The following is a 21,364-nucleotide window of genomic DNA, read 5'->3' as shown; positions in this document are numbered from 1 at the left end:
TCCTCTTGCTGTAGAGAGTCTTTTTATTAGAGGCCTTCGCTCTTCCGTGCTCTTCTCTTTATTATGTACACCTTGCTAGCACTGTTGTGTAGCAGTCAGAGGTTAAGTGTTAGGCTCTCTGTGAGCCTCCTTAGCTATTGTGCTAGGACAACACTGTAAATCGTAGACTTTCTGTGAGCCTCCTTGCGAGATGTCCTGAGCATGGAGCATAGTTGGGTCTCCTCTCAATTTCGAGAGTTATGTTGAGAACTCCGCTCCTGGAGCTCGGCCAGGCAGCTTGCTAAGTGGTTAGACTCTCTGTGAGCCTCCTTAGCCACTGCGAGTGTTGTTAGGCTTCCTCTTGCTAGAGACTTATCTTTTTGAGGCCTTTGCTTCTCTAGAACTCTGCTAGGATAGCAATTGCAAGTTGTAGGCCCTCTGTGAGCCTGCTTGCAAGGTGTCCTGAGTGTGGGGTGCTGTCTGGTCTCCTCTGTATTTAGAAAAATGTCATGTTCAGACCTCCACTCCTAGAGCTCGGTTTGGTATGTTTGCTAAGTTGTTAGGCTCTCTGTGAGCCTCATTGGCTACTATGAGAGTAGCTAGGCCTCCTCTCGCTAGAAGAGAGTTGTCATTATTTAGGCCTCCACTCCTCAGAGCTCCGCTAGGATAGCAATTGCGAGTTGTAGGCTCTCTGTGAGCCTCCTTGCAAGATGTCCTGAGCGTAGGGAGTTGCTAGGTCTCCTCTCAATTTAAAGAGTCGTCATACTGAGGTCTTCATTTCTAGAGCTCGGCTAAGGTTTGCTAAGTTGTTAGGCTGTCTGTGAGCCTCCTTGGCTACTCTGAGTGTTGTTAGGCCTCTTCTCGCTAGAGAGAGCTACCTTTGAGGCCTCCACTCCCCAGAGCTCCACTAGGGTAGCAATTGCGAGTTGTAGGTTCTCTGTGAGCCTCCTTGCAAGATATCCTGAGTGTAGGGAGTTGTTAGGTCTCCTCTTGATTTAGAGAGTCGTCATACTGAGGCCTCCTAGAGCTCGGCTAGGTGGTAGGGTAGTATGCTAGGTTATTAGGCTCTCTTGGAGTCTCTTTGGCTACTGACCTCAGTGCGAGTGTTGCTAGGGCTCCTCTCATTATGAGAGTTGTTGTATTAAGGCCTCCACTCTGCAGAGCTTCATGGGCCAGTTAGACTGAGCTTACAGTTTTTTGATACTTTCTCGGTACTGCCCTTGGGTTAGAGTGTTGCCTATGCCTTTTGTTTGAGGCCACTCTACAGGGCTGCCTGAACAGAAGTTCTGAGTGCTAGGCTCCCTGTGAGCCTCCTTGGATGCTGGCCCGAATATGAACATAGTTAGGCTTCCTCTCTTTAGAGTCATTCTGTTGAGGCCTCTGTTCTTGAGAAGCTCTGGTCTATGATTGTTGCTGTTGCACCTTAGGGATAAGGACTCCTTTGAGTCCTTTGACTTAGCTCAGTCAATAGGGCACTCATCCATTCAGCATGGCAATGGTTAGCATTCTGTTCCCCACAGTGACCTCTAGGGGATGCAACGCAAGTTCCGTTTCGAAAAGGAACGTCTCAGGTTACGCATGTAACCATTGTTCCCTGAGAATATGGAACAAGATGCTGCATCCCTTTGCCATGCTTCTGGTATTCCTGCACACATCTCTGTCAGACAAGAAGTGAATGATGTATTACACAGTTGCCCTTTTATACTCACGGTCATGCCAGAGGTGACGTCATAGGCTGCCGCCTGCCAATTTCAAGTTCATTGTCGTGTTTAGACTCATGCTTCAGACACCAGTCATGCCAGAGGCATTACCCATAACAACCCCTAGAAGACGCAGCATCTCGTTCCCTATTCTGAGGGAACCATGGTTACATGCGCAACCTGAGACGTTTTAATTATAAATGCTTTCTGTGAATGTGATCTATGTTTTGGGCTATTCACTGAGGGAGGAGTCGAAACTGTTTTGAAACTGATGCATTGCTTAAAAATCAGAATGAAAAAAATAGCAACAAAGCAGTCATTTTTAACATTTTTAACAAATTGCTCCTATAACACGCAATTATGCTGGACAGAAAGGACACATTAACATAATTCAACAAACATTTGTGAGACTCTCACCGGTCATAGTCCATAACAGCTACGAGAAGGCTGATTTGGTCAATGTTCTCTGGAGGGACATCAAACACTATGGCCTCATTGTACACAGGGTTTAATGTGTTCCTCTTGGTGGAGGTTTTTCTTTTCTTCAGTCTTCGCCCATCACACATCAGAGAAACTTTCACATAAGGATCTAGGAAAAGATTCCAAATAGAAAGTGAAATTAATTAAATAATATTAAAAATATGACCGAATAAATCATAATTCACATTTAAGACCATGACTCGTTTATCCACAGTTCCCTTTTGAACACAAATCCAAGAAATTACATAACCAAACTGAAAAAGTTGCAACCATTTAATTGTGGTCTCTCTGAATTTGTTGTTAAAAAATCTGAATTAAGGCCCCGATATACTCAAGGCGAAGTTCTTTTTCGTTCTTCATTTAGGAGTAAAACGAAGGTTGAAATACGTGAACAGCGGTATACTGTTATTGAACATCTGACACCACCCACACTGCTGAGAACGACGGTTAGATGAATAAAATATGTAAATATTTGCTGCACGCTTTCCTTTCAATAACAAAAACACACAACAAAATTGAGAAAACAGCAAACATTTTTTAATGACACATAAGAAAAGCATCTGGTCATCATAGCAACGTGGATATGTTTGCATTTCGGTGAAATTTTGCTTATATATGTTATATTACTATATAAGGGAATCAGTTAGTACATTCATTTATGCATTGATGCAAATGTGAGCTTTTTTTTGTCATGTGTTTTTCAGTGGGTTGTTTAAACACTATTTCTCACCAGCTTTAAATTTTACCTATAAGCCAGCTTCTTACTTATAATACCCTAAGTTGCAAATACTCCAAAACTATTCTGTTAAGGACAAAAAAAATTGTAATATACGTCATTTCAAACTGTGTAATCTGAGTGTGAAGTCATACCTGAAGCTCCAGTAATGTCCATGGCTTTCAGATTTCGTGCTTTGATCATGGTGATGGTCAGCCGTCCGGCAGTGGGCAGGTAGCATAGAGAAAACATCAAATCCCCCAGATCCACATTGTCCTGGCAACAGATAACAAAATTTATTTACTCTCTTTTGATATTCTACCTGTACAACAGTAAACACATTCATTTATATCAATGACTGATTGATTCAGTTTATGCATGTAATTGTTTAAAGGCACAGTATTAAGTACAGCTTATTCAAAACAATAACAACAAAGGCGTAGCTTGATGATGCAGTGAATGAGCTTGGAATCATTAGGCTTGTTTGAGATGCATTGGCGCTGCACAGACAAGTGTATGACATCACAAGAGTGATTCAAAAGCATAAGGAGTTGTATGCTCTCCAATCGCTCTCGCGGTACTTTGATGTCATACGCCGATCGGTCTGCGCAGCGCCGATATATCTCGAACAAGCCTTTTGGCATTGTCGCCTTCACCTCCACAGCCGATGGAAAGTAATTTGATAGGATTCAGGCAGAAAATATGTTCATTGATGAGCTAATGTATTAAATCGGGCTGTTGATTTAACATGTTAATTTATTTCATTAGTTACAGAAAAAAAAAAAAAAAAAAATACAATGTTAAAATTATTTACTCATTTAACGCACATGCCCCACCCTACCCCAGACCAGACCTACGTAGGTCATTTCATACAGTTCATGGTGACATGATGCAGGGCAACAACTCACTGCGTGATGTAGCCTATAGAATGTTGCTATATTCCCCTAAAATTCAAGATATTGGGGCAAAACGTCTCGGTTACGTATGTAACCCTCGTTCCCTGAAGGAGGGAACGGAGACGTACGTCCCGTCGCCACAGTTGCTGTACCCTCGCTGTAGTGCAGACTAGGTTGTCTCCTCAGCGAAAAACAGAGTGCGATTGCATCTGCTCCCCTATTTATACCACCTGGCGGGGGCGGTGCGCATTATGCAAATATCGCACGCCAACTTCATTGGCCTGTTGTAGTTCACTCGAAGCTGATAGGGCTCTCTAGCGATATCCCAATTCGTCGGTCACTACTGACGTACGTCGAACGTGACCGACTGAAAGGGAACTGCCCCTGTATAAGTTCTGTATCATATTTATATCATATTATATCAATATCACACGAGCAATGAGTGCAATATCACACAAGTGCTATTTCTGTTCCAAATAGCATGTGTAAATGTGATACTGATTTTATACAACAGTTCAATAAATAAGAAGTTAATATTGTGTTATGTTTTAGACACAATATTGTCTGTTTTTGTTATCTATAAAGCCATAGCAGAATGATTTTGCATCTCCAAGCAACACATCTGTGTTTCTGAATGAATTTGCGTTTTGAACGAATTTGGTGAACCAATGATTCAATGGCCCATTCATAAAGAGAGCCATTTGCTTCATTCTTGAATGAATCAGCCATTTGAATGAATCGAATGAATGAATGACTTAATAAATTAATAACTCATTTAGACATTTACAGCTACCTACTGGAAGTTTTAGTTTCTTATTTAGAGTATTAATTAATTTAAATAATAATAATAATAATAATAATAATACTTCCATATTAATTAAAACCCATTAAAGGTACAGTTCACCCAAAAATGAAAATTATGTCATCATTTACTCACCCTGGCCTCATGGCTATTGTAGCCTGAAAGGTTATGTGTAATAAATTCTATGTTGAATCAAATTTATTTTTTCTTTCTAAAGCTACTTTTTTTAATGTTATCTTTTGGGGGTAATTTCACAGCCAAATTTGATGTGTGATTAATTTGCATTTAATTAGATTAATTATTTGCCACATTGTGTAATGATTAGATTAAAAATTTTAATCACGTAACAGCCCTAGTATTATTATTATTATTATTTTTTTTTATGTTAATGTGGTATAAAGCAGGGCAGGGCAGAAAGCCTGGGACATTTTATGTTGCTGTTTTTATTACGCTTTTATGCCGCAGTCGGTCGCTGCAACTCCTTACGTTTTGTTGTTTATGCATATTTTATGATTAAAGTTACGTTTAGTGTTCACCTCCTTCTTCCCTGAACTTGAACTTTGTTATAGTTACATTTGATCACTTAAATTCAAATAGTTTTTTTTTTTTTTTTTTCATTCTAATGAAACAACCACAAGTGCTGAATTACTACTGATACAGGTTTTTTTTTTTGCAGCATGGGATAGTGTGTTGCCCTGCATGAAAATCCTTTTATTTCAGAAGGCACTATGCTTCTTTTTATACCATAGCAGAAAATGGTCAGTTATAAACTCCACATATCTTGCAATATCAAGTCATTTTGACAACCTCAGTGACCCTAAAGCAGCACATGAGCAGCACGACATATGTGATGCTGACGCAGGAGCTGGCCAATAATGACTCGGCATTCAGATGTAGAACCTGGAAGTGCTAGACGTTGTTTATTCTAGGACCCCCATTCTATTGTACACCCCTCCTTGGAGGTTATAAGTGTGCTAGAGAAGCACCTCTATTTCCTCGTGTGGGGTTTGAGGGTGACTGTACGGTTGAGAGGGTGTGCTCTCTCCCAATACCTCTTCTAACACTTTTTTTAATTGAATTAAATTTTACTCCCCTTGGTCAGGCTGCCAACCAGTGCTCAGGTTGAAACCAGACTCTGCCTTAAGTTAGTACACTAGGTAGGGGCATAGAGCTGTGGGCTCCCTAGGTGTTGGGTCATTGGTATGCTGTATGGCAGATTTTGGCCACAGCCTGGCTCATTTAATAGTGCAACACAGTGAGCTGGCATTATTTGTATGGTGTAGTGAGTATTAACGTTCCCATAACGTTCTCATACGTAATGACACAGCTTTGAGTTCACTCGACAGGGAACGTCTAGTGTTATGTGTGTGTGTGTATATATATATATATATATATATATATATATATATATATTATATCGTGGCGTTTCCTCCGAGGAGGCAAGGGAGGCAATGCCTCCTCAAAAAAACTCCCTTCAGCTCATAGAAACAAAGCAGAGCCCCCTAAGCGTGCGGTGGGTTTAGTGGGGGGTAATTGAGAATGAATGGGGGAAAGTAACATGAGAGGAGGCAGAGCCTCCATCGCGCTATGATTGGATATGATCGGTTACAATTGGACATGATTGGTTTGTGCGATAAATCCCGCCTCTTGTTTTCGTGCGGGTTCTCCTCAAATCGGCCTGAATGAAGACAGTGATGCTGTTAATGGGAAGACTAATTAAAAAGTAAGTAAACAAACTGTCACTTAGATATCACAACTTTATTTCATGTCAAAATCAAACTCGAAATGGTCTAAAAACATGATGACTAGGGGGGTTGACTCAACGTGGTGAAATTAAAGGTACATCTTTGTGTCTGTGAGTGAGTGACCAGTGTGTACAAGCTTGATGAGTGCTGAAAATAAATTTACTTTTAAAAAAGCTGAATATTAGTTTATAAATAATATATATTGTTTAAATTGTTACTGCCTTTAGTTATTATTTTGGAATAAATGTAAAAATGTGTAAAAACACTAACTTGATGAAACGTATACTTGGTTTTAATAAATAGAACATTACATAGTGTAAAAATACAAAATAGAATTGTATTTGGTCTCTCTTTTTATATAATGTTAACTTAACCAAGAAAATTGTGTAACAGGGACATAAATGAGGACGTTGCCTCCTCATTTTAAAACACCACCGCACACCACTGATATATATATCAGTGACGTCATCCTACTACCATAGCCAATCCTGATATACATGTAGCACACATGCTTCAGACACCGGTTACGCTGGGGGCGTTCCTATAGCGTCATACATAATGACGCAGCGTCTTGTTCCCTCGAAAGGGAACTGGGGTTATATACATAACCTTAGATGTTTTTTTGTCGATAAAGATATTCAAACAGTTGCTCACCTGTCTAATAAAACACAAAACATATTAAAGCATCTGTGTTTCCATGGTTTCTACGGAAGTAAAACCGGAAATGAAGAGTAACTCAGATATGACGTCATTGACAGGCGACCCAATGACACTGGATGTTACACTGGTTAAAATAGCTGATTTCTCTGGATTTAAATGTTGTTGGAAACATTTGGGATAATGTCAGACACAAGTCAACAAAATGTATAACATTGTTCTAGTGGTTTTTGGATATTTTATTCCAAAAGTCTTATATTTTGTGCTTTCAAGTATTCACTGAAAATCATGCAAAACTTGGTAAATGTAAATTACATGGAGTCCATCGAGGAAAAAATGGGTTCCATCTCATGAATTCTTTCATAGCACTTTGCATCATATCAGAACAGCACTAACGTCAGCAGCATTAAAAAGTAACAGCCGTTTTATCACTTGCTCTGGAAATAACTCAGCCGAGAATGTGAGATGAGCTTTTCTAACACCTATTCATCTGAACTTCACAATGATGGCTTAAAAAGGAAGAAAAAAGGAGGATTTAACAGAACTCACTGCCACATTGATCTACACCTGACTATTTATTCATTCATTAACCATTTCAGTCATACCTGACTCTTGGTGATTCTATGGGCCATCTCTCGCCCGTCCATGAATTTTCTTGGTGATGATTTTTCAGAGGTAGGTTGCAGGTCTTTCCCCAACCCTCCCCATTGGGACTCACACACATACACACACACGCATTCACAACTATGGACAATTTAGCGTTGTTACATGCTGGTTGGCGTCTCACAGTAATTCAAAACTAGCTGATATAGAGAAGGACAGTTATTTTCAAAGCAAAAAAATATATTGGCTTATTGGCTGTAATTTGAGGATTCTTGCTGTAGTGATTTGACTGTGAATGTTAAAATTTATTTATTCGTTTTCTTATATAAGAAAACACAACAGAATTTTTTTTTTTTTTCTCGTGGCCACGACTTCTTTATGTTGAGGGATGGACATATTTCTCATGGCCACAAGTTAAATGCGTAAACAACCTGCGCAACCATAGCAACCTGGAATTATCAGAAATGGATAGACCTATAATTATATTTATTTTTAATTAAGAAAAAGCACGGAATTAAGAAATGATTATATTAACATATTGTGATGATGCCTATAGCAGTATTCGAATGAAGTTTGTTATAGGCTAAATGTTGAGAATATGCCGTGTGTATATATATTTTTTTCCAGGTTTAATATGAATATAAATAAATAAATAAATAAAGACACGATCAGTGAATGGATTTAAAAGGCTGTGAGATGGGATGGATACAAAATGTTTTCTTGTAGGCCTATATTATTTTATGTTCTTACATATTCTTTTATCATTTATTGATAATAAGAAACTTCATGTTGTCTAAAGGCAACATCACGCGCAATATGATAGACCATAATATATTGATATAATAACTTCTTAATTCTGCCCTTATTTTGTCATTCTTAACTAAAAATATATTATTATAGGCCTATCCATTTCTGATAATTCCAGGTTGCTATGGCCGTGCAGGTTGTTTACGCATTTAACTAGTGGCCACGAGAAATGGATGTCGTTCCCTCAACATAAAGAAGTCGTGTCCATGAGAAAAATATATCGTTCCCTCAACATAGTATCTTGCGGCTACGGCTATCACATTCCCAAGAGTTAATATGTTGTGGCCATGACAAAACTCATGTCCCCTCCCAGTCACAGTAATATATGTACATCTGCTCATTTAGATATCTAGCGTAATTGCTACTAAGTGCCTCTGAGAAAACTTTGAGTAGGTTTCAAATTGATGGCAAATCCAGCAATTATATTTCCTTATTGTAGAGGTCTGTTCACTCGTGATTTTGGAACTAGGGGTGTCCAAGAATAAGGCTAGAATTTGTGTCAGACTCTATGATTTTTTTTTTTTTTTTTTTTAGATGGCATTTACCTATCATGTCTGAACACCATACAGGGTGAAAGAAAGGAGGTGCTCGGAGTGACTGAGATATTATGAGTGTGTATCTGACACTCCATTGTATGCCTGAGGCTCATGATGAAGATAACCAGGGGTTGTGCTGGTTCTGACAATAAAAGGTCATTCTAGTGCTGTGATGATTTTTGTACAGCATCTGAGAAGCTAGTTTTCCTGCCATTTAGAAAGGGTAAACAAATGCTCAAGGGCAACTGCTGCTCTTTTATAAAGATATTTCATACACAATTTGCCTGATTTACTAAAGCTGTTATGTTTTGATACAAAATTCAATGCAAATAAGTTCAGAATGTGGTGTATAGAACATACTGCATGCCCACAAAAATCATTGTGTGAAACACATTAACTTTACAACTGTTGTTAAAAGCAGTGTTGCCAAGTCCGCAGTTTTCCCACGGAATTGGGCTACTTTTACACCGTTGCCGCGGGTCGTTTTTCATGTCCGCGGGTTGAAGCGACCCCACATAACATGAAATGTAGCCTCTGGAATACGAATTTTACTAGGGGAACCCCACCAAAAACTGGGATTTCTCCCCCCGGAACACGATTTTTCTCGGGGGAGCCCCCTGAAACGCAATTGGGCGGGTTTTGTTGTGAAAACCTGGCAACCCTGGTTAAAAGTTCCATCTGGATAAATTAGCCATTTTCGGGCAAAGTATCTCCATCAGTTATTTGTAAATGAGAGCCAGTAGGGATTTTGTCTGCATTTTGAACACATCAGCAAAGCATTCATCAACTAAATTTCCCACAAGTCTTTCTTTGAAAGTACAGAGGATTTGTGAACATTCATACACCTTTAAAGTTGTTCTTATTAAAAATATTTCTGTAAAACCTGGATGCATTGACAGTGAGCACTGTGTCATGTCTGTCCAAATGTAACTTGCACACTTTAAGAATCCCTATGAAAACTAATGGAAACACATTTTACCTATTATACGTGACTTTAAGACTCCCATTGTACTTTGTTTATTGTGATAAACTGTAAAAAATGATTCTTGTCCACATCAACTCATTTCCCATAGCATGTCTCTTGTATCACTCTATAATCCCTTCTCACATAATACAATGGATTCAGATCAAATCAATATTTCATGTATGAATATCTATTTGGTAAATGGTCAAATAAGTAAGATAATGTACAGTCTGTCATTATTACAAAATAAACCCAGGGGGTGATACGTAACCACTGTCTGTTTATTTTGTGATAATGACTGGCTGACTGTATTGTACTTTTCTTTCTTGCTTTTTTTTTTTTTTTTTTTTTAATTTATTTATTTATTTATTTTACAAAAGCAGACATACTGTATAAGGCAATAATCCTAATTTATATTTCTACTGAAAAAAGAAATTGAACTAATTCATTCTATTCTGCTGTTTAGTGAGCACTGAGCTACAGCACACTTAAATGAGGCCATTTGGGACAAGCCTCTCATTTTCTCTAGCACTCTGAATTTTGTATTTGTGGATTGTTATGACATATCATGGTAGATCTGTCTCATTAGCTTGAGTTGTGTCTTAAATGAGCTCTACTTATTCTTTTTGAATTAGAAGAAAGCGCAGGACTTTGAACATTAAAATGTGCTGTTAATTTCAGACAGTAACCAGTGGTTTTATTTCAAAATGCCCCATAGAGTCAGTTCATTGCTTATGCACTTGAAAAACTGCTGTTTACTAGACTACAGATTGGTATGGCTGAGACATCTGGCAGAACAGAGTGGGTTTGAATAAATCAGTCTTTGGCCTCCAATGGTGGGTTGAAATTATTGTATAATTGTACAAATAAAAAATCTGAGTTTTTTTTTTTTTTTTTTTTTTTTTTTGGAAATGGTGAAAAAACTTGGTAATACACTGAATATTCACAGAATATTTTAAATGATTTTGATGCTGATACAAAAGCAACAGAATATGAATATTTATTTGATCATTAAGTTACTGTTTAACTGTTAATTTGTGCTTCTTAAGATCAAATCGTTAAAAAAAGAAACTAAAATCATAATACATACTGTATCAAATATCTTCCAAAAGCCAAATAAATAAATTAAATAAAATAAAATAAAATCTAGATTTATATTTTCTTAGCTATATCAAGCTTGCTATGACCAGTAGACAGTTATACTCTATTCAAATTTCACAGCTGCCATTCCACATGATTTAGTTGTGGCTTTTCAAATGCGTGTGATCATGTGAACTCACGCAGGTATATGATTTGTGTTGTGAGGGTAATGGTTTTATAGATTTGTGCTGAAATTGCTGCCAGTGAATAAAACAATTTATTTGCAATGAACAGAAGATTCTGATTAATTAGTTCCTCATGATCATTGAAGTTTGAAATAGATCAATATGCCATGGCAGCTTCCAACGTTATCAATAAAGACGGCATTAAAGTAATATAGTTCAACTAAATATAAATACTACAGGATTAATGTAATAGTTATCCCAAAATATCATAATACCCCAAATAATCTATATAATATCCAAAATAACCTAAAGATTATGTAACGCTTCACTGACTCTCTTGTCGTTCCAAACCTTTATGACTTTCTTTCTTCTGTAGAACATAAAACAAAATGTTGTGATGATGGTCTATATAGACTAAAATGCATGTTTGAGCTGTTTTAACTGAAAGTAACATGTACTGACATATCTTAAAATATGTTATTGCCATTGTTTTGTCTCAAGATGCACACCAGTAATGTTTTTATTTATTTATTTATTTATTTTTTCTAGAGATTGTTTATAAAAGCTACTTAAATGCCTTAATTGAACTTAGGCCTAAACCTGGTTTAGGTTAAGCCCTGTCTGTGAAACCGGGCCTAAGTATATTTGGCCTAAACACACATATATATATATATATATACATTTGACAGTCAGTGGCACAGTTCCTCAACAAACCGTCTATACCGGTGTGATGAATATGATCCTCAACTGGATTGAACTGGAATAAATACTTTGAATGTTGCGATCCTGTCGGGGTTATGATAGCTACCTGAATCGTAACAAAGCACTGTTTGCCAGAGGAGAACTGGCCCCCCGACTAAGCCTGGTTTCTCCCAAGGTTTTTTTCTCCATTTTAACACCTATTTGCCACCTGATGTCACCTGTTGGAGTTTGGGTTCCTTGTCGCTGTCGCCTTTGGCTTGCTTAGTTGGGGACACTTAACATTTGACATTTGATATTCAACAGTGCTTTGCATCTGCCTACATTGACAGCATTTTCTTTAAGAGCTGCTGTGCAGCCAAAATTATATACCAGTTATCACTGTAAAGCTGCTTTGACACAATCTGCATTGTAAAAAGCGCTATATAAATAAAGGGACTTGACTATATATATATATATATATATATATATATATATATATATATATATATGTACATATGTACATAGGAGTTTACTTCAAATCTACTTTACTCTTGTCCTCCATTGACTGACTCAAAGTAAAATAGTGCTGAATTATATCACAAAAATAAACAGAATTGACTGAACCATGAAAATGTATTGTACTTTAGGGCTGTCAAATAATTAATCGTGATTAATCGCATACAAAATTAAAGTTTGAGTTTGCCTAATGTACAGTATGTAGGTGTACTGTGTGTAGTTATTATGTATATACATCAACAAAATTATCTCATAGCCATGACATATTATCACTAGGGGTGTGCACGAATATTCGATCTGCAATAATTATTCGAAAAATAAAAACACTATTTGAATTTCACAAAAGGTTGTTTTTCTGGCCGTAAACGCAATGAAACCCTGATCAATTCGGAGCATGCAAACTAAAACTCACAGTTATAACTATTGGGTGGCACTGTTGAGCTTGCCATGGAAACAAGTTGGTTGATGACAGAACAACATCGTCTAATTCTAGGCGCAGTGATGTCTGGAATTATTTTGATCAAAATGATTAGCATGTCGTGTGCAAGCTTGTGAAATTGAGTTATCATAATAGCACCAGCACAATGAGGAATCATATGAAATCCAAACACCGAAACGTCGTTACTGACCAGACTTGCTCATCCTCTGCTTAGATGCTGGGGACCCTTTGCAAGGAAACCCAAAACAGACAAACAGTTATTCATATTTACGCCACAGGTCAGCTCTGTGAACATAAGCATCTAACGCCCGAACTGGGCACAGCAGATTATTACATTCCTTTTCTGGATCCCTGAAGGGAGGAGGATAGAAGGCTTGCAACACAATAGATCTAGCAACACTCGTGGGGACCTTAGGAATGTACCCTGGCCTAGGGTGAAGGAACGCCTTTACCATGCCGGCTGCAGATTCCAACCACGAAGAGGCAACCGAAAGAGCTTGCAGATCTCCAATCTTTTTTAGAGAAGTGATAGCTAAGAGGAACAATGTCTTGAGAGTCAAATACTTGGGAGAACCAAAGTGGACAGTGAGATGTCTCTCGAGACACAAACAGATCCACTTGAGCCTGGCCGAACACCCATAGAAAGGTGGAGCCTCCATTCCCCTGCCTTAACAGGATGTCTGTTCAATGGTTTTGGCTCCCAGGGATATAAGCTGCCCTGAGTGAAAGCAGCTTCCCCGGGGACCACAGGAGGATTTGGTGTGCCAGTTTGCAGAGTGGACGCGAGCACAAAAAACGCTGATGATCACCGATGTGTTGTCTGAGCGGATAAGCACATGGTGGCCCCTGAGGTCTGGGAGGAAGTTCTTGAGAGCCAGAAAGACAGCCAAAATTTCCAGACAGTTGATGTGCAAGGAAAGATGGTGTCCCCTCCACAGACCTTGAGTTGAGGGAACTCAAGGGAACCAGCCTCTCAAAAGGCCTCTGGTGTTTTTCAAGCAACCTCTTTGGTGCCTTGAAGCCACGCACCGGCAGTGAACAACCAAACTGGAAGCTCTGGGACCCTCCTCAGAGGGGGCAAGCATCCCAACATCGCTACGTTTCCGGGCGGACGATGAGATATGTACTCGCCCGAAACGAGTGCTCGCTGCTCCCTGAAGCACACAAGGTGCGAGGAACTGGCTGCTTTGGGAGTGCTCCTGCTCAGCAGCCCCGGAGACCTGAATGGGCTTGGTGGGCAGTTTCGGGGCCTTTAGGGACGATGCAGTCTGAGTGGAGAGATAGCTGGCTAGCGTCTCCTCCACCTTAGGCATCTTCCCTATATCCGTGTTCACTGTGGCCAACTATAGTGGAATAGTGAGATGTTTCTGCACTATATAACCTAAAGGAGGCCGGTCTCTTCTACAATCTCAATACCTCGGTGTGGAGATCGGGAAAAAACGGAAGACCCCGACGCTGAGGTTGTGCTGCAGGAAACGTTCCTCCAGTTTACTTTTAGGACAAACATCCTGCTTCTCAGCTGGCCAGTTGATGTTTAACCTTACAACAGCGCGAGTCACAACCTCAACCAGTTCCTCATATGCAGGAGTGAGGTGGCGAGTCCTCAACATCATGTGCCTCGATGCTTTCAACATCCAACTCCTCAGAGCTGGACATCTGCAGCACCGGTGCCTCACTCGGTGTGGAAGGAACCGCAAAGCGTGCTTCCTGACTCTGAGAAAAGGCACTGGATCTATCATGTGAGGGCAGAGATAGGGCTGGGCCCATCTCTAACCCCTCTCATAAATCCATTTGCGATCCCCAGGATCTAGATCACCGCTGTGCCTCAGCAGCAGCAGGGACCTGGACCCAGGGGAATGCGAGTCTGAGCGCTCTTCTCAAAGAGTGCCAGGCGGTGCTTCCTTAGTGGAAGCTGTTCACAATCTGCACAGCCAGCACCCTTGAGCACTGACTTTATTACAACTTACAGTTGGACAGAATTATCTACAGAGTCCTATATCACTATAACGTGTCATTTTATTGCTGATGGTAAGGTAAACAGTTATGTTGTACAAACCTAAGCAATGGAAGAGCGACACTCCATTGCCAACCTGGCGGATAATTTAAAACATCTATAGAACAATGGGGCCTGGATGGCAAATACAATACTAGCAATGTGGTAGCTGCAAACAGAGGAGTTAACTGGGAATCTCTACCTTGTTTTGCACATGCTTCAGTTGGCCATTAATAATGGATTTAAAGCTGCAAGCATGAATAGACTCATCGGTGCATGTAGTAAACTTGTAGGACATTTCCATCATAGCACAATTGCCCCAAATTGCCTTGAGTCATGCAGTTTGTATTGCCTTCGCAAAAGTTTGTGCGATACTGCAAAATGTGCTGGGATTTGGCTGCTGATGTGCTCGCACATTTGCATGAACAAAACTGGGGGATCACCACTGTCCTCTCTGACAGGACCATAACCAAGCTGGCGGATGCTAAAACTCTGGAGTTAATCGATGATCATTGGCAGACCATTGAGGAAATGTTACCTGTTCTCCAATCTCTGAAAATAGCAAGTGAAGCACTGGGTGGCAAAAACTATGTGTCTGTCTCCATAGTGTATCCACTTGTGCAAAGCCTTCTATTCAGGTTTGTCTATATAATTCAAACAAATGAATTATTTATTAGCTTATTTCTAGTTTATCTGATATTGATTACTGATCTCTTTTTAATTATTATGTCGAGTTGTTCTTTCCATTTAAATACTGTATATAAATTTATAAAAACGAATAAAACTTTAATTGGATGGAGAAATGCAGTCAACTGTCTTAGCATATATTAAAATGACTTGCACAGGCAATACTGAATAAGATCACAATTCAGTTTTCATATTCAGTTATTTGTTTTTTAATCTATATCTACAGACACCTTCAGATGAGCAGTGGAGAATCACAGAGAGTGACTGAATTCAAAAACACTCTTGCAGCATCTCTCAAGCAACAAATAAACAACGCTAACTTGCAGGAAAACGCTGTCCGCTTTAGATCCTCAGCACAAACACCTCAGGTTCCTCGACAAAAAAAAAAAAAAAAAAAAAAAATGAGAGAAGCAGTAAAAGAAAAACTTTTTGAACAATTTCGGAGCATTTCTGTTGATATGAGTGGTGCGGTGGCAGCCGCTGCCACCATTGATGGAGAAGACAAGGCAGTGCCCACTCATTGGAGAAGGCTGAACCAGTTCTTTGGAGATGATTACAGAAAGTCAAGCCGAGACAAGTGGGAAAAATTCTTGATGGAGCCATGTATTCCACCGGATGAAAATCCTATTTATTGTTGGACAGAAAACACAAAGTGCTTCAAGAAACTTGGCCACTTAGCACAGTTAGTACAAAGCGGAGCGCGTTTTCTCTGCAGCTGGCCTTATTGTTAACAGACTAAGAAGCCGACTTTCACCCGAGCATGCTGATATGCTTGTTTTTCTTAACAAGAACATGTAAAACCATAAAAACACAATAACATTCCGACTCGAGTGTAGGCTATGCACGTTCTGTTCAATAATTGGGGCAGCATGCTTTATTGTTATGTAAGTTTTTTTTTTTTTTTTTGCACACATTGTTTAATGTTTTCAACAAAAAAAACACAGGATGTAATGTATAAGCTTGTGAATATAGTTTGATAAGCTTGTTCAGATATGTTCAGAGGTGACAAAAATAAAGTTTGATTAAAATAACATCATTCTTATTAAAATTCATTCAAAAAGACAAATATTCGAATATTTGTTTTATGAGCTTGGATATTCGAATGCAGTATTTTTGAAAAATGCCCATCCCTAACTATTACGTGCCATGTGGCCACAACAAAACTAAGTGAACCATTCATGTCCCTTCCCGACCCTTAGCCGTAAGTGAACCGTCCCATGTCCCTTCCCTGTCACAAGCTACACGCTATGTTAGCTTTCCATCATTTTTTCTCTCTCTCGTGAGTTGAATTGGAGAGAGAGAAAAAAAAAATAAGAGTGAAAGAAAGAGAGAGAGAGAGAGAGAGAGAGAGAGAGAGAAATCTTAGGACTTAGACTATAGAAGGATTTTAAGACACTATGGCCCAGTTTCACAGACAGGGCTTAGATTAAGTCAGGATTAAGCCTTAGTTCAATTAGGACATTTAAACGTGCCTTAGAACAAAACATTACTTGTCTTCAGACAAAACAATGGCACTGACATATTTTAAGATTTGTCAATGCAAGTAGCTTTCAGTTATATGGAAGAGGATTAAGGCCAAGCAATAATAAAACAATAAAACCATCTTGAGATTAAAGTCATTATTATGCAAGATTAAAGTTGTTAAATTTCAAGGAAAAAAAGTTGAAATATAATGTTGAGAACAAAATCATTACATTTCGAGAATAAAGTCACTGTGTTTCGAGAAAAAAAAAAAACGTGTTAAATTTCGAGCAAAAAGTCTAAATAAAATGAATGAAAATAAAGTCATTGCGTTTAGAAAAAAAAAAAAAAAAAAAAAAAAAAAAAAACTAAAATGAACTAAAAAACTAAAAACTAAAATGTCAAGAATAAACCTGCATTTGTGTCAAAACAGTGAATCTAATCACCATATAGGCAAAAAGTTCACTTCAAGAATTAAAAAAAAAAAAAAAAAAATTGGCGTTGATGTGTTTTACTGTAAATGTGCAAACAGAAACAGAAAGGACATCTCTACATAAGCACAAACTTTATTAAATACAAGACAAAAATTGAAAAATGTCTATACACACTCTTCCAGCCTAGGGCGAAGTCATTATGCTTATCTGCACATAGAATGCTTTATTAATAAGGTGTGTACAAAATGTGATCTTTCAATATCAATGTTAATGCATTAAGCCACGTTAAGCTTTTTCGTTATAATGGAGGAAAATGCTTAACATGTAGAATTAAATGTGTTGCGCTCATCTGCTTATCTGCACAGTATGCTTTATTTGTATAGTGTTTACTGAGTTTGTTCTTTTAATACCACTGACATAGTGCTTTAAGCCACATTAAGCCTTTTTCACGTTAAACATTTTAAAATGTCCTGTTTTCTTGCGAGTAGGCTGTTTGGTTGGACTGTTTGGTTAGACTGAATGCAAATTGGACTGTTTCTTTCTTCTAAAAAGACCCAGCCACTTGCAAATTCTCTTTAAAGTTCATTTATTATTCAGTTATAATTAGCTAAAGCTGATAGTATTTCTTAGTTATTAAAAGAAAGCCTAAAATAGAGCTTGACTAAAGTGATCCAACTCTGTCATGTTATCATTATGCAAAGAACATGACACCGATTGAATGTTTATTCTCTACATGTTATTTAGATTTTTTTTTATTTTAATGAGTTTTTTCTCAAAAAAACAACTACTTTATTCTCAAAATTTAATGAGTTTATTCTCGACATTTTCAACTTTTTTTTAATACTCTTTCCTAACTACTCTCGTCTAGTGTGTCCCAGGCCTTATGCATTTCTCTCACCTGCATGAATATATTAATTGGGGTACTCGCATCAATAGTTTTAAACATACAGCTTAGCTGGCTAACGAATGCATGAACGTGCGTGGCTGGATATAAACTAATGCAAATAGCCCGTAACAATCATGACATTTAAACATTTATTTCAGATTTCCGTGTATTTTTGTCACACCGTTCTAATGGATTGAGGTAGGCTACTATAATGTTAGCACCATTTCATCTAGTAAACAAATTATTTATTTTAACATATAAAAACGTGTTCTGTAGTGTACTGTATAATATACATACTTTTTCATTGTTTTAAACCTGCATCTGATGCATTCTGCTTCATGCATTGTGTAGTGTCACATGTAAAAACAAACACCAAGAGGAATCAGTGATATATATATATTTCTTTTTTAGCCTCTAGAGGACGCTCTCGTACTATGTAATGCCAAGACCAGAATTGGGAACCACTGTCCCATAGCCTTTTGAATTCATAAAATAGCTTTAAGCTAAATTTCAACAGAGCAAAAAGAGCAAAATTTCAATAGCTACCCACTGAAAATATTTCTTCATGTGACATTTACATTATGAATATGCTCAAATGCAAGTGAGATCTACAGTGGAGGAGAAGATTTTCAGTGAATAATGATTTAAATTTGTGTCTGTACCTTACACAAAGTTATTGTACAGCTTCAGAATACATTGAATATAGTACACAAGAAAAGACCAGTGTGAACATGCTTTAGAATTTCTTCTTAATTATTCCTTGGAAGGAAGAAAGAAAACCGTCCATGTTTGGAACAACAAGAGAGTGAGTAAATGAAAACAGAATTTTTACTTTTGTGTGAACTGTTTCTTTAAGTATTTTTAAATCAATGTGTACTGTTTTTAATCAAACAGTTAAGTTATAAAATGCCTGATAAAACAGATAATAATGCAACATGTGAATGGATCAGACTCCAAAACTTTTTGGAATATATTTTTTATACTGGTGAGTGCTCAGAAAGGTTAATGTGACACAGCTCAGATTTACAAGATTCTTAGTGATGTGTAACAGTGTGTTTAAAATAACAACTACACAAGGAGGAGTCTTGATGGTCTGACCCAGTACAGACCTTCCTTTCTAATTAGAGAATGCAAACCACTGATCACACAAATAGGTCAGAGAAGCAGACAGAAGCAATCGTGTTTGCCAATTCAAAAGCAATAGGACAACCTCTACTCACATGAGATTACAGCAAATAGCTTATAGCAACAATCCAAATATCCAATCAATTGATGATGGACAAAATCAAGTCTCACCCTACATTTTATTTGTTTGAGAAGCCGTTTACTATCGTAACTTCTGTTCCATGCCGACTTTATTAGAAAAAGTTGCCTTGAAAAGTTGCATTTCAATAACATATTTCAAATCAGTAATAAAATTGCACATTAATGTTATCATAAATGTTGATTCTTATCTTCAAACACACACACACACATACACACACAAACACAAACAACAACAAAAAAAATTATATTTCTGGTTGGTCCAGCCAATGTGCATGTGTAGTGTAATGCTGCACAAATTTGCATTGGCTTCACAAAATTGAACAACACTAACCACTTTATGGCTGTTTCTATGGTATCTGGAGCTTTCAACAGCAGCTGCAGCTATCATCACACAGTACACTGTCATCACACAGCAAGAACTGCCATAAAGACCAGGCAGTGGCTTTGCTGACTGGCTCTTTTAGGCTGGGCTTACTTTACTAGAGCCGCCATATTGGGAGTTCAAATTTCTCCTATTTATTGTAAAACCAGTGGTCCGTCTCTTATACTGTTACCATCTTCTGACTGAACTGGGAGTGCCAGCTAAAACATACTAAATGTTGCAGTGCTGTGAGGACTCAAAATTGAAAACCATTATTCAGTCCTATTATTATATAAGCCTTATTATTACAAGTTCCTCTGAAAGTGATTTACATAGCTATGCTATTTTCATGGCTCTTGTATCACTCTCTTTTGATAATTATATATATATATATACAGTTGTGGTCAGAATTATTGGCACCCTTGGTAAATATGATCAAATATGACTATAAAAATAAATCTGCTTTGTTTATCCTTTTGATCTTTAATTCATAAAATTAGCAAAAATCTAACCTTTCATTGAAGGAAAAGAATTGAAAGTGGGGGGGAAATCACATTATGAAATAAATGTTTTTCTCCAAAACATGTTGGTCACAATTAGCACACCTCGAGTAAAATATCTCTGAAGTATATTCCCATTCATATTTACATTTTTTTAGCACACCAGGGTGATCAAGAACATGAAATTGTCCATTGACTTCCTGTTCTACAGGAGTATAAACATGAGAAAACACAAAGGCCAAATTCCCTTAATCATTCATCACAATGAGAAAAACCAAAAAATATAGTTCTGATGTGCAGCAAAAGATTGTTGAGCTTCACAAAATAGAAAGTGGCTGTAAGAAAATAGCTAAAGCATTGAAAATCTCCATTTCCACTATCAGGGGAATAATTAAGAAGTTCCAATCAACTAAAGATGTTACAAATCTGCCTGGAAGAGGACATGTGTCTAAATCATCCTAATGCACGGTGAGGAGGAAAGTTTGAGTGGCCAAAGACTCTCCAAAGATCACAGCTGGAGAATTGCAGAGATTAGTTGAGTCTTGAGTCTCAGAAAGCCTAAAAAAATGATCAAACAGCACCTACATCCCCACGAGTTGTTCGGGAGGGTTTCAAGAAAAATCCTCTGCTCTCATCCAGAAACAATCTCCAGCATATTCAGTTGTCAGACAAGACAGGAACTTCAAACGGGACCGGCTTCTATGGTCAGATGAAACTTAAAAATAAAGCTTTTTGGCAGCAAACCCACCAGATGGGTTTGGTGCACACATGGATAAAAAGTACCCTATGCCCATGGTTAAATATTCTGCTGGATCTAATGTTGTGGGCCTATTTTTCTGCTGGAGGTCCTGGACATCTTGTTCGGATACATGGTATCATGGATTCTATCAAATACCAACAGATGAAAAATCTTCTGCTAGAAATCCAATAATGGGCCGTGGTTAGATCTTCCATCAGGACAATGATCCAAAACAAACATCAAAACCAACAC

At 38.0% G+C, this 21,364-nt stretch overlaps 1 protein-coding gene across 1 annotated transcript in view; it reads right to left on the bottom strand.

The window, feature by feature from the left end:
* Positions 1–21,364, bottom strand: part of syt9a (synaptotagmin IXa) — a 59,750-nt gene that overhangs the window by 22,567 nt on the left and 15,819 nt on the right. The window contains exons 4-5 of the mRNA XM_051871027.1: positions 3,030–3,150; positions 2,097–2,268 (exon numbers count right to left, since the gene is read on the bottom strand). Of these exons, the coding sequence (XP_051726987.1) occupies positions 2,097–2,268; positions 3,030–3,150 (293 nt within the window). The remainder of the gene's footprint in view (positions 1–2,096; positions 2,269–3,029; positions 3,151–21,364) is intronic.

This window comes from Ctenopharyngodon idella, chromosome 18, assembly GCF_019924925.1.
Source record: "Ctenopharyngodon idella isolate HZGC_01 chromosome 18, HZGC01, whole genome shotgun sequence".
NCBI lineage: Eukaryota > Metazoa > Chordata > Actinopteri > Cypriniformes > Xenocyprididae > Ctenopharyngodon > Ctenopharyngodon idella.
This window is presented reverse-complemented; position numbering and strand designations above follow the sequence as displayed.